The sequence below is a fragment of the Dromaius novaehollandiae genome, chromosome 2 (assembly GCF_036370855.1).
Source record: "Dromaius novaehollandiae isolate bDroNov1 chromosome 2, bDroNov1.hap1, whole genome shotgun sequence".
Classification (NCBI taxonomy): domain Eukaryota; kingdom Metazoa; phylum Chordata; class Aves; order Casuariiformes; family Dromaiidae; genus Dromaius; species Dromaius novaehollandiae.
This window is the reverse complement of record NC_088099.1, coordinates 49479026-49493204: the sequence shown is the minus strand read 5'-3', so window position 1 is coordinate 49493204 and position 14179 is coordinate 49479026. Positions and strand designations below refer to the sequence as shown.

General features: G+C 40.3%; 1 protein-coding gene across 1 annotated transcript in view; it reads right to left on the bottom strand.

Annotated features, from left to right (window-relative positions):
* Nucleotides 1-3319: 3319 nt before the first annotated feature.
* The window catches only part of CDCP1 (CUB domain containing protein 1), a 34166-nt gene continuing 23306 nt past the window's right edge, over nucleotides 3320-14179 (bottom strand). The window contains exons 5-9 of the mRNA XM_026094076.2: nucleotides 10936-11163; nucleotides 9791-10171; nucleotides 8928-9293; nucleotides 7531-7612; nucleotides 3320-6143 (exon numbers count right to left, since the gene is read on the bottom strand). Coding sequence (XP_025949861.2) covers nucleotides 5696-6143; nucleotides 7531-7612; nucleotides 8928-9293; nucleotides 9791-10171; nucleotides 10936-11163 — 1505 coding nt within the window. The 3' untranslated portion in view covers nucleotides 3320-5695. The remainder of the gene's footprint in view (nucleotides 6144-7530; nucleotides 7613-8927; nucleotides 9294-9790; nucleotides 10172-10935; nucleotides 11164-14179) is intronic.

The following is a 14179-nucleotide window of genomic DNA, read 5'->3' as shown; positions in this document are numbered from 1 at the left end:
GAAATTAGTACCCATCTCTCCAAGGGCCTTTGACAAATATCAGGAAAAAGGTTAACAGGAGTCATCGCTACAGCAGTGACAAAAGCCTCAAGTAGAGCTCCAACATTCCCATTTATCAGGAGGCCTAAGACCAGTCACAACTTCATGCAATTTACTTTTCAGAAGGAAAAAGTCGCATTTAGCAGCAGAGGCACTGCCTTAGCTGACGGATGGAGACATGCCAGGCAGAACGTGTCTCAGCTGGAAAACTGTTTCAGGATTGAGCAACAGGGCTTTGTGCAGCCCGAGGCCATCCACAGCTTTCAGCTCCTTCTGCGGAGGGGCTGTGACTGTGCACACATTGGGATAAAAACTAATACTCAACCCTTGCTAGGAAAAACAGCAGGAAGGTCAAAGCTGTTATGGGGTCTCTGATGTATCCTAAAGCCACTTTTCTACCTTTTACAAGCTTTCCCTCTTGTTTTCTATGTTCCAAACACGTGAACCTCAGAACAAAAAGCCTCCAGAAGATACAAAACGCATCCAGGAGACCTGTAAACACCTTTTGCTCGCTAGGGCCCAGCTCCCCACGACGCCAGTCCCATGTAGCAGACCGCGTCCCTCCCGTGCTCCCTTTCACCCTTCCCTTGATGGGATATGCAGAAAGGTGCATTCAGGAAGAGGCACGGGGCACTCACCTCTGCTCCTCTGGCAGGCCCCCAGTCGCTTCGTCATGCATTGGCATGTGTGCATCAGACAGATGTTTTCTTTGGTGAATAACTTCAAAGTTCAGCTTCGTTCTGAAGCAAAATTAAAAAAAATAAAAAGGGCAGGGGAGAGCATGCTTTACATTGAACACTGTTTTGGTAACTTTTAAAATAATACATTCTGAAAATCAAATTTTTCCCAAATAGAAAAAATAAAATTGTTTTGCCACAAAGACGACAGGACATTGCCAGAGCTTTCCCCCTGTTTTCCTCTGAGAGACACCTGTCAGAGAAATGATGCCATTTTTCTGGTCTCTTGTCTAAGAAGATGGTGGAATATTGCTCTGCTAAAGCATCTTTGACAGGATGTGTCATGGTACTCCTCTCCTACAGTTTTAAGTTGTTAAGGCATTGTTGTACCAGGATATTAAAAAAAAAAAAAAAAAAAAAAAAAAGTATTAAAAGAAACCAAGGAGTTCCTTCTTTCTTTGAAGTTTCTTGTACATGGTTGGATGGGCGTTCTTTAATATAAGACAGATGCAGCCCCAGCTATGAAAACAACTTTTATTATATTAAGACAGTTGCTAATTGCAACAATTTGCCATGCTTCATTTACGTTGACAGAACAACATGCTAGAAGTCTGTAATCCCTGTAACAGGACTGTCCCTTCCTCCAAGGTGGATTGCTTGTTCACACCAGAATTCCTGCATTTCAAAGAAAAACACGTAACTCTCACTTACTTACTTGTTGGGAAGCTATCACTAAGCTACATGTAGAAAAACATTAATACTAAAGGAATGAATCTCTATGAATTTTTAAGTTTCCAGCCTCAGAGGTCTTTTTTTTGTGGGGGGGGGGGGGGAGGGTGCAGTTTTACTCCCACCTTTCTGTATACTACAGCCTGCCTTTAGACACCAGCTGGTGAAGATGCATACACAGATCAGGTTATTCAGCACTTTGCTTCCTCCTTGTCCCTATCCCCCCACAACATTCAGATACTAAAAATTATTCTGTCAGACCTACAAGTATCCCAGGATACAGTTTCTTCATAGTAGCATGAGTTTTTTTCTTTGGTCAAGGAGCTGAGGTCTAAATGTTATTCTGGTGTCCACAACAAAACCCCTTCTCATTTCTTAATGTTGCTCTGCAACTTTCACTCTAATCCAATACATAGTAGCTTGGCTCCTGATTTATCTTGAGATTGCAGTAGGACTATTCACATGCTTAAAATAAAGCCATTTTTGAGCATTCTGCTACATAAGGATTTTCAAGCACCTCATAGTATCAAGCCTAAGAAGCAAAAAGTATTTATCCCTCCAACTTTACCACTCTCAGGAAGAGAGTCTCTGTTTCTCTTTGCTCTTCAAAAGAAAATTACAGTCTGGCCAGGAGGTTACAAAATGCTCTCCTTCTATGGACACTTACCTCTCAATGATTAATTGAAATTAGAAATTTTTATCTTTAGATAAAGACCATTGCATAGGAGCTGCTCCAGGATGGCACAATCTCAGTCAACATCCAAACGACTGAGTATCTCCATTTACACTCATATTCAGCGGCGATTTCAGAGGGGGCCCAGAGACTGGCCAATCCTTGCTCAATATCCGATGCTTTCCAAGAGTTGATCTGACTAATTCAGCCTAAGATGCATTCCCAAAGATCACTGAAATCCTCAAAAGTAGTGAGGTTTCAAGCACTACTGTCCGTGTGCATGAAATTTGCTTCAAAATTATAAGAGAAGCAAATAAAGAAGCAGCTATACATACAGATTCCCTGCACTTTAATTTAGAAACAAAGAGGTTCATACATTTTCATAAAGCTCTCTTCTGGCCTGAAACACTAGTAATAAACTGTACTTTTGTGCTATTATCCCTGAAAAGAAATTAATTTGGAATTCAATTTTTTATGTCAGTTAGGCTCGAATAAATTAGAGACATTATGATCTTACCAATAAGCTGCAGGACCATTCATTGTCATATAGGAAGCTACAGATATTTTATAATGCTTCTCCCCAAGAATCTAAACACACTCCTTTAAAAACAGCAATTAATACCATATTTTTGCCTACGCAGCAAGCAAACCATGACATGTCCAGTCCACAGAATGGTCTCACTGTGAACTAGGTCCTCCAGAAACCCATTCCTGTTGTCTAGGATGCTGCCGTCGCTACGGGCAGTCAGGCATCAAAATACTGGAGGCTGATTCTATATTCCACAGGGAGGCAAGGCTCTCCTTAAAATCTGTACAAGTTTTCCCAGCATGAGGTCTGCAGAGTTGGGCATGTATATATTAGCTGATGGAGTTACCCCTCCCTCTTTTCTCTAAAAGGAGACTTGTTCTGGAAATCCTACAGGAAGCTTCCCTGCTTCATAGGATTTCCAAGCGCCACTAGAATATTCTGAAGCACCAGATTCCTTTACTAGATTCCTCTGATTGCTCCAGTCTATGTTGTTTTTATGTAGAAACCTAAATCCACAAGCTGGTTGGACTGCAGAGACCATTCATTGGGAAATGCTTGAGGGATCATTCCAAGACGATCAGAAGATATGGAGGTTCTCAATATTTAACTCCACTCATATAATGCACATATTTATACACATACACACATTTATGAGACAGTAATCACTCCAGCTGGTAGTATAGTTACATTTTATTTAAAAAATATTTAAGTAGAAACTTTCTCTTCATGAAAAATGAAACTGGAATTTAGTCTGAACCCTTATCCTAGGCATACCCAAGTAAGCATAGTGAAAGTCAACCTCAGATAGAAAACAACTGTAAACGAAGGTTTATATTGCCATATCAAAAGCTGAGTTAAAACAAACAAACAATCAACAAGCATCATATCTTTCCTTCAAAAATTGAGAGGTTGTGAGCAAAAGCCTGAACTCTATTACATTCTCTTCAGTTAGTTAGCAAGAACATGAACTTAAAAGATTTGGCAGAAAAGCAACTGCAGAAACTGAGCTAGAGGATGAGACAGCTTTGAATTTCTTTAATGAACTTCTCATTCCTTTTCAAGAAAAGAGAAGAGATAAATATTGACCAGATGAATGCACAACTGGACTACTCTGATGAAATGTACTGTGGCAATTCAGTTACCTGAGAAAAATAGTCATCGGTATTGCAGAAATCAAGTTCTCAAATCACATTAAAATACTCTGGTACACTTTGAAATATGTGATCCCAATGACTAGCCAGAGATCTAGGAACACACACTTGTATATTAAAATGCTAAATGTAAGCACAAAAATACACAAAACAGTTAAAATGCACTTTTAGCTGGCACAGGTCTTGCTATATGCTACAGGAAACTGAGTCAGATATGACATACTGCTTGGAACCAGTATAACAATCAGTGTGATAATGGTATATACTATTACACATACAGAATTGAGTGCATAAATAGTTAATTTGCAATGCCAACTTAGTTAAGAGGGAGAAAGCCATATTTCTTTTGATGTAAACAGTAACGTTTCTATTACAGACATTTTCATTTTAGACATTATTATATCTAATATTATTGCATGCAAGATACACAACACTGTCTATAAATTAGAAGGCACTCGGTATTATTAGACAAGAAACAGTGAGGGTAAGACATTCAGAGAGAACTCCCCAGGTTGGCTAGTGATGCACACAAAACTGCAAACATCCTCACTAACTGCACACCTAGACAGGCCAGACGTCTGTATACAAAAGGCAATTTAATTCATATACCCTTAGTCCTCTGATGCATGAAGATTGACCCTCAAGCTCTAGAAGGCACAGAAACTGAGGGACGTTCTAACTACAGCACTTAAGTGAACCATATTATTTTCCTGTTTTTAAGAGGTAGTTTTTAAAGGCAATTAGATCATGGAGAAGTAAAGTTGCACCACAAAACAAGAGTTGATCTCCACCTTCATTTCAACATGGTTGTTAAAGTCAACCTGTTGACCAAAAGAAAAAGGCTTTCCTTATGGATTCACTCATATATCTTGCACTCCAGAGAAACTGTCTGCTGAAAACAGAATGCATTTTCTTTGCCTCTTTTTTATCCTTTACTTAATAAGACAGCATCTCTTACAGGCCAAGTGCAAAGCATTATTAAGCAACTGGATCACCACATCATTATTTCTTCATTGCATCCTCACACTTATCTGGGACCAAAAGGGGCAAGATATTAGTAAAATGTGAACACTACAGGCATCTGAACAGGAGTGCAAATTGTTTTAGGCTTTCAAAACAGTTTTTGTAAAAAAGAAAAGCAAAGAGTATTTTGTATAGGTTCACACAGTGCTATGGAAGTATTTTAACACCAGTTGGAAATTAGAGAAAAACACCTGTAACTTTACTTCTGAACTAGAAGAGCATGAGCTCAAGTATTCACAATGATTTACATAAACAGGACTCTTTCAGGCAGCATACAGGATCTTTCACTACATTTGCATAGCCACCAGCATGCTAAATGTGAACTTTCAAGAAGCAAGTGGTGGAAATGGCATTCAACGTCCCCTCCTGTGCTCAGAGACTAGGAAAAGGAGCCAACATCTATGCAATCTGGAGCTGCCTTGAACCAGGGATGTGGCCTATGCCTTCAAAAAGTCATCAGCCTACACATAGGACAAATCACTTGTGAGAGAAGAAGAAATACTGGACAAAATACTCCTTCCCTTCTATTTATTGCCGCAGTTTTAACCTGGTACTGTTAGGAATCCATTTTCCTGATGTCTTGAAAATTAAAAAACAAAACAAAACAAAACAAAAAGGAGTGTACCTTTGCCATCTCTTTCACAAGTGAAAGTGCATACATTCCTGGAGAGCATCTACTGTTTTTGAGTTTGCTAGATATTCACTTTAAAATTGGAATCTACCAGCAGCTGAAGTTAAAACAATAACAAAAACAATATAAAAAACACACTTAAATAATATTCCTCCTCTTCCCTCCCCCCTCACCCCCCGCCAAGACCCTTGTCCATACAGGTCCCCTGTATTTCCACAGGAAACGGCTATACTCTGTATAAAATTATTCCTCTAAACCATCCTGTTCCTTATTCTCCAGCAAAGATATGCTTGCATCTCCATTATTCTTTTCATTTGCATCTCCATTGTTCTCCGATTCCCCTGTTTTCTGATGAGCAAATGTGTAAGCATCATGATCTGTTTCTGTCAGAAGCGGAGGTTCCTCTACGCTAGAAGAGAGTTTAATGTCTTTTCTGAAAGACAAAGGAGGTGGAGAAGGTGGCAAGCTACCAATGGGACCATCAAAAGGCCGGTACACATCAACTTCTGGAGCGACTGAGCCATTGGATTCCTTCAGTAAGTGCCCATAGACCATAGCATCATCAATCACTGCATAAACATGAGATTCATTGTTTTTCCTCCCTTTTTTAAATAAACCTTGTTTTCCAGGCATCTCGGTATTCACATTAGTATTGTATACTCCCACCATAGGATTCTGGCTTTTCTTCTTCCTGTTTTAAAGTTGAAATCAACAGGTCAGAAAGAATACATGGCTGGGGCATTTAAACTAGATAATGACAACTTCTATTTATCCATTTCAGCTTCTCAGTATTAGACAGTCTACCTGGATTGAAGGCTACACTTGCAATTTTAGGAAAAATACTTCTCGAATCTAGACATGCTTTCCAAATACAGCACCTTTTTTAAACAAACAAACAAAAAAACAGAAAATAACTTTTCAGTATTCAGTTCCCTATTTCTGTTCTACTGACTTTGGAGTTTGCAAGATCAACTCCAGCAATCTCCCAAGTTCAGGGGTCCCAACTGTGCTGTGCACGGAGGCTCTTAACATCCACAGGTATTAACTGGACCTAATCGCCATCAGACCCTCACAAAATGAGGCTGACTGTTGCTCAAGACAAGTAAACTAAGCTGGATCCGCTTACAAAAGTCAAATTAACTTTTTCTGTTTCTGATGTGACCATCACAAGGTGGAAAGAGCAAAGGCTAAGCTAAAGATTAAGCTTGTATTTCCAAAGTCTTTCCTGAGTGGCAGAGATGTATGCTTACAAAGCTCTAGTCAACATATTAGACAACTTTGTCCCAGCTTTATAGCTCCAGGACCCAATTACTCTGCCAGCACTGAGCATACGTGTATCAGAAACCCCAAGCTATCGATGGCTTCAAACTCTCCTTGTATGAGTAATGCTATGTATGTTTCCTTTGCACAATCTAGTTTTCTCCCAAAGGGCTCATCTGTCTTTAAAAAGTGCTCCTATTTGGTGTGCAAACCCCAGAATAAATTGCTACAGGTTGTCTTGAAGAAAAATAGCTCTTGTTGTGTCTGACTTTTCTCTGCCATTCTACAGGCATGTAATAAAGAGGTTGTCACTTTGGTCCATCCTCAGAAAATAAAATTCCTCTGACCGTGAGGAATAAAACATGATATACTCTTTAGAAAAAAAGTCTTAATTTAATGATTTGGAATCAATTTAGGGACTCTGTCTCAAAGCAGTGATGCATAAGCTTGGCTAATTTTGAGACACCAGTAAAGTGAGTTTAAAGCTTTTTTACACAGTCTTTTATAGTCATAGGCAGAGCAACCACATTCACTGCAATTTCATTTCATAGCAACCACTGATTAAATCCAACCAATACCTTACTTTCAGTATAACCAGAAGCCCACACTAATGCAAAAGCTCACTATTAAAGCCAAGCAATTTGGAGCAGAGCAGCATTCTTGGAGTCACTTTACTTTAACCCTCAGTGTATTGCCTACCTTATGCTTCAGACCCTTGTTCTAAGAATCTGTATCAACATTTGAAATAAAGAGGGCCCAGCGGCTCTCCAGAAATGTCTTATTGAACTGCTGTTACAGATGCTGAATTATGAACTTACTTCTTCCTAACGCAGTACACGGTCAGTCCAATAGCCACAAGTAGTCCAGCCCCAGACACCACAGCAATTATCACCGCTAGATCTACAAGCAGACAATAAAGTACAATAACACTGAGCGAGATGTAGAAAATATTGAGCTTTCTTCTAAAAGCCAGTTGGATTTGAATCTTTCCAAGATTTCTAAGAGCACTAGCTGTGTGCCAAGCAGGAGTTCCTAAACTGTGCTCACCTACGGGTACACAAGCCACTTTTAAGCAGTTTACGGCTGAGCAAAGACATGCTGCTTACTGTTTGAGGAGGAACTCCTGCTGCCAGAGAAGGAACACAGCCAAAAAAATTAAATAAATAAAAATAAAAAGCTATAAGCCCTTGGTGTAAGAATTCAATACAGTTAAACTTACCTCAGATGTCTCACATGCCTCTGGCTGGATAGGCAAGAAATAGTAAAGTGTTGGGAGAGAGAGACAAGGATTCAGTAAAGAAAGTAGTTACATTTCACCAACCTTCCACCAGTACAAATTTCTTCTGAGAGATATAAAAGGAAACCCCAAGCCAACACAACTAGGGGTCATAAAATCCATCAGGAAAGTCCATGTATGAGCAAAGAGAGAAATGCTGCATGTTTAAAATACACACAGAGATTACAAAAAAAAACAAAAAAAAACAAACAAAAAACCCACTAATTTGATACTGTTTCTGCTCTAGCCTGTGTAGCCAATACTTCTACAGACAGGAGCAGACTCCCAAAGAGGAAAATGGGAACTGCTTGCATACCTAAATTATTGACAAATCTGAAGCAAATTACATGGTCTGAGCAAAGCCTACCCTAAAAATTCCTTTTTAAACAACTTGCGTTTCAGGGAGATGAAAAGACAAGAATACAGATTTTGCTGTTAGTAGTCAGGGTGCTCCCCACTAAATGGTCAGACCTGCCCAAAGGATTATTTCATACTCGTGTGAACACTGAAACTAATGGAACTGCTAACATTAAGTAAAGACTACTTGGAGGAATAAGTTTGCACAATCAAATCCCAAGTCATTCACCAGGTCTGTGACCTTGAGAGGGTAAAACATCACTTGATCCTTCTGGCTGTTATCTCTAATAGAAAAAGCAAAAATAAATAAATAAATAATGTCACAAACCAAAATCCCCCCCTTCTCCAAATTCAAAAGACATATGAAAAAATATCTTTCTTCCCAGCCTCTAAAAGTACTCATCTGTAACTCAAGGAGGTTTTTGAGAAACAGGTGTTTCAGAAGGCAGGGATCTCATAAAACACACTCATGAAGATGTAAAATCCCAAGGCATGCAGCAGACCAGCATGCATTATTGTTCTCACAAATGGAAAGAAAGGAATCAAGTGGGAAACAAACCACCACAACTTTACAGGACTCACCTATCTTTTTTTCAGCAAAAGTCACCCAGAATGGTAAGGTCAAATGCATCTTATCCACAGGTTTACAGTTAGAGATGTTTACCCAGAAGCTGTGGTACATATCTAGGGGCTCAGGCAGAAGCTCATCCTCCCGGCGCACAGTTTCTTCTGCCCCGAGTTTCTGTTCCTGTATGTTGACATAAGCACGTCCTGTCTCGCAAGCAATGCCCATGCGGTCCTTTGAGAACCCCAGGCGAGCAACTTGCTTACTGGGCACCGTGATGTACCATGATATAGAGACATAAGGAGGTAGACCGTAAGGCCAGTTGGGAGTCTGTAAGTAAAGTCTAGCTTTTGGGCCTGGACTCACAGTGAAAGTACATTCGTCTGTAGTAAAGGAAAAGAATACAGGAATGAAAACGCACTTAGTTTCAATACTTGGGGGGGGAAAAAAAAAAAAAAAAAAAAAAAAAAGCAGCTTTCTCTTTCAGCAGGCAAAATTATCTAGCCTTTCTCCTCCGTAACAAAAATGCATCACTTACACCTGCAACCAGCAAATTTATACAGTCAATGGCATCTCAGTACCAGCAATACAAGTCACCTACCACCTCTTTCACATCAGTAATTTTCACAGCTAGCACAGACTTATCTGCAGAATTTCCCACGACCACCTACCTACCTTCTGTTAGGTAGGAAAAAACAAAGTTTTTTTATTTTTTCAAGAAATAAACAATGCCACTGATTCAAATAAAGATTTGTCCAAGTAATCACACCAGGCCTAGAAGCTACAGAATTGAACTCTTATTTCTGTTTATTCATATGTGTATTAATAAATGTATTGAAAGATATGACAGTGGGGAAAGGGGTACAAAACACTACCTTACCTTTAATATGTTGCACAAAAGACATTTTCAGATCCTGATGATTAGACTCATTGAAGAATCCTTTACCAAATGTTTTTAAGGATATGGTAACATTGTTCCTCATCTGAATCTTTTCAATAGATCCACCAGGACAGAATATACCAACATTTAAATCCCTCTCTGGAGTGGCACTAATGATGCTGTAACTGTAGCTTGTGTTGCACCTCTGCTCTGGGACGTGTTGCTGAAGTTTCAAGGTCGGAGACATAATTTCTACATTGATTAGTTCCGGAGCCAAGAGCTTCCAAATAAACTTATGCAGTCGAATGGGCAATTGGGTAATAGCCTTGGGCACTGAAAGGGCATAGATCTTCCTTTGACACCGCCAAAAATCAACACAGCCTGCAATCACAAAAACAAGTCGCACAGTTTTAATTTTCTTGTAGAGAAAATACCTAGGAAAACCAAGTTTTCCTGTGTACCAGAGTGTACACAGAGAGTTCTGTCACTTGTGTGTGTCAAACCCAGATAAACATTTACCTGAGAAGGAACACATTCATCTGAAGGCACCGCCATAGACTTTTTTCCCCCCTCTTGCAGTGACAATTACTAAAATAGGTATTAACCATAGTTTAAGAGCTTTCCTTAAAATACTGCAGGACGCCAAGGAAAACTACAAGTATAAATGTATGCAAAATTCCTCACTCATATTACTTTTGCTATATCATCTGCTTATTGGGACACCGCTGCAGACCAGTTAAGGAATGTAGTTAAAGTCCAGATATACAATTTAAAACTCTTCCTCTACAAGTATTTGAAAGTGTTTGGGAAAAGCTATGCCAAACGAACATGCAAATAGCATAAGACACTTTCCTGATGGCAGCCCTGAACCTGCATTTTAATGGGCAAATATATGGCTCTCCTGTTCTGTTTCCATATTTTGTAATTTTTAGCAAGAAGATTCTTACAGGCATGCTATCATTTCCTTTCTAAGAACAACTATGCTGTTTCTCTTTTAAAGGTACAATAGTGTAGTGAACAACATGGACCAATTTCCAACTACGCTCTATTTAAAGCGGAAGCAAGAGACAAGGTCTGGCTGATCATCAGGGAAAAGCATACAAAAGCATTCTCTAAGAAACAGTGTAAAAGCACTCTCGCCATACTTATGTTTTTTTCAGCTGTGATCCTCAGATGGGCCAAGTCTTTGCACAGAAAGGAGATCTTGTAGATGGCTCCAGACACTAAAGTCAAAGCATGATCACAGGTGCGAGGATCCTTACAGATCAGACATATTGGTTCAGACATGAACGGACTCCAGTTGGGCCACCCTTCGGAGTGTATCGTTACAGTCATATCCCATTCTCTGCTAAGATCAACCAAATGGGTGACATCTGCAACAAAAAAATGTAAATATCTCAGAGCAACTACGAGCAAGAACTGTGGGGTGAAGTGGAACTTCCTCTCTCTCTTCTCATTACACTAAATGAGCAGCTGTTACAGCTATTTTTGTACTAGCTAAGAAAACATTATTTACTGCTTATTTCCATCAATCTAATACAAACCCAGGAGATATCCTGTCCTTCTAATATACAGTTTCAAGACTTTGTGCATACAGATGCCATTTTGCTACCTCTTTTCAGCTATAATGGGTACAAGCATGCTAGTCCCTTTTGAATAGGCTAGGCTATAACATGCAAGGAACTCATTATAGGGTTCAGATCACCATGTTAGAATTTGTTTTCCCTGGGAGGCATCTTGTATTTCTTTTAAAGTCAGTTCTATTGATCCCATAACAGTTGAACTGAGAAATTTCTTTCTCCTTTCTCAAATTTTCTATTCTATTTCTTGCAAGATTTCCATCTCAGATAACTTTCTGTTGCTTGGTCTTTTTTTATAGCCAAACTGAACAGAGTTGCCCGAAGTCAGTAATTAAGCACATCCAGTTGTCTGGAGTCAGTTAAAGCTAATTTAAATGCAAGCACCAGTATGGTTTAAAAGGGGAAAAAATGTCAAGTATTCTACATTGGCAAAAGCACTGAAGGTCATTATGACTACAGCTTTCAAAGAGGCTTCCCAAAAACCCTTTTTGTTTGATATTTAAAAACAAAGATACCAAGAATGAACAAGCACCACTCCTAAGAACAGTCAGTGAAACCCTACAAGCACTGGCATTTGTTTCCACAAGACCTTTTGTGTTGGGGCGGGGGGGGGGGGGGGGAGTCTTGGAAACCGAACTGAAGACTTCCGTAAGACAGAATTGAAAAGGAGAAATCTGTTTTAAGAAACAGAAAGAAGTTTTTTAAAAGACTCTGCTCTAGCCCACTAGAACACCTGTCATCAGGCAGGTGGGAAGCCTGAGGATCAGGCCTAGCTTGTCTGCTTGATTTCCCTTAACAGAACGACTGAACAAACACTCTGCCTTTCCATTTAATTGTCCAAAAGTGTTCTTCCAGAAATATTTTCTGACCAGCTCTAAAAACAAACAAACAAACAAACAACACAAATGTGGGAGCTAGCAGAGTTAACCTTAAGAAATAAAGAATGTCTTCCCCCTTCTTAATACTGATTTCTCTTGTAGTGCATCCCCTTTCCAAGTACCCCACTGCACACAGGTTGGTTGCTGCAGGAAGCCTTGCAACCACAGTTCCAGCTCACTAGATCTAAGGTACCCAACAATTTCAGGGTGCCCAGGCTCACATAGACAATGTCCTGCCTGGCACCTGCTCTCAAACAGAGAGACTCAGCTCAGGAAGATCTTTGTGAAGGAGGCATGTTTCCAGCCCCTTGCATTTCTCCAGCACCTGGAAAGACTACAGGGCAATTATGGGAAGTGTTTTCCACAGGCTCTAAAATTAATGAATAAATAGCTGGATGTTTGACGCCTTTACAAAATGGCAAATACTCTAGGGATGTATTTGGCTGTACTCCCACAGGTGACAATGAGTAAAGAAAAGGCTTTTCTTCAGCTCAAAAAGTGCCTTGATACATCACCTCAATCCCTGGGAAGGCAAAGGAACAGATAATGGTGGAAACCATTTCCAGAAGTATGAAGGACAAGGTGATTGGGAGTAGTCAGCATGGATTTATGAAGGTGAAAACATGCTCAACCAACCTGACAGCCTTCTAGGATGAGAAGGCTGCCTTAGTGGATGAGGGGAGAGCAGTGGATGTTGTTTACCTTCGCTTCAGTAAGGCTTTGACACTGTCCCATAACATCCTCACAAACTGATAAGTACAGCCTAGGTAAGTGGACAGTGAGGCAGATTGGAAATTGGCTGAACTGCTGGGCTCAAAGCGTTGCAATCAGAAGCACAAAGTTCAGCTTCTTTCAGTGAAAACAGTGGTATATTATATCCCAGGGGTCAATACTGGGGCCAAAACTGTTTAACATCTTCATTAATGACACGGATGATGGGACAGAGTGCATTCTCAGCAAGTTTGCAAAACTGGGAGGATTGGTTGATGCACCAGAGGATTGTGTCACCATTCAGAGGGACCTTGACAGGCTGGAGATACAGGCAGGGAGGAACCTCATGAAGTTCAGTAAAGGGAAGTGCAAAGTCCTGCCCGTGGGCAGGGATAACCCCATGCACTAGTACAGGCTGGGGGCTGACCTGCTAGAAAGCGGCTCTGCACAAAATAACCTGGAGGTCCTGGTGGACACCCAGTTGGCCATGAGTCAGCAATGTGCCCCCACAGCAAAGGTGGACAACAGTGTCCTGGGCTGCATTAGGCAGTGTCGGCACTAGGTCGAAGGAGGTGATCCTGCTCCTCTGTTCTGTGCTGCCGAGGCCGCATCTGGAGCACTGGGTCTGGTGCTGGGCTCCCCAGTGTGAGAGAGACATGGAGCTACTGGGGCAAGTCCGGAGAAAGGCCAGAGGAAAAATCCAAGGTTATGGCAGTAGCCTAGTTTACAAAGTTTATCCTTCATGTGGAAAGATTAACAGATCCACACAGCATTTTATGCAATTAAGGAGGCACATGTGTCTCTCTGATGCAGCAAAAGGACAGCATTAAAAAAACAAAACAAAACAAAACAAACCCACACCCTTCATGCTCTTCTGTTTCTTTTATCAGCTGTGGAGCTCAATGGCATAAACAAAAGATGAATAAAATAGCTTTTTCCTGCATGGGAAACTACAGACACAAAAAAGCAAGAGGTCAGGCAGAAATCTCCAAGTCAGTGCCACAGCCATGCACAGAACCTAGATTTTCCACTGCAGAAAATTCATTCTCAAGAGATTTTTCCAGCAGCTAAACATAGATAGCATTAGATCAAAGAGTGATTTTGACTGTAAAGAGCTATATTTTCCCCTTATCTAATGACAAGCACCACAGACAGCTGTGGAATACCCAAATGTTTGGGAAGCTTTAAGAATATACAGATATCAATTAATTTTTAATAAG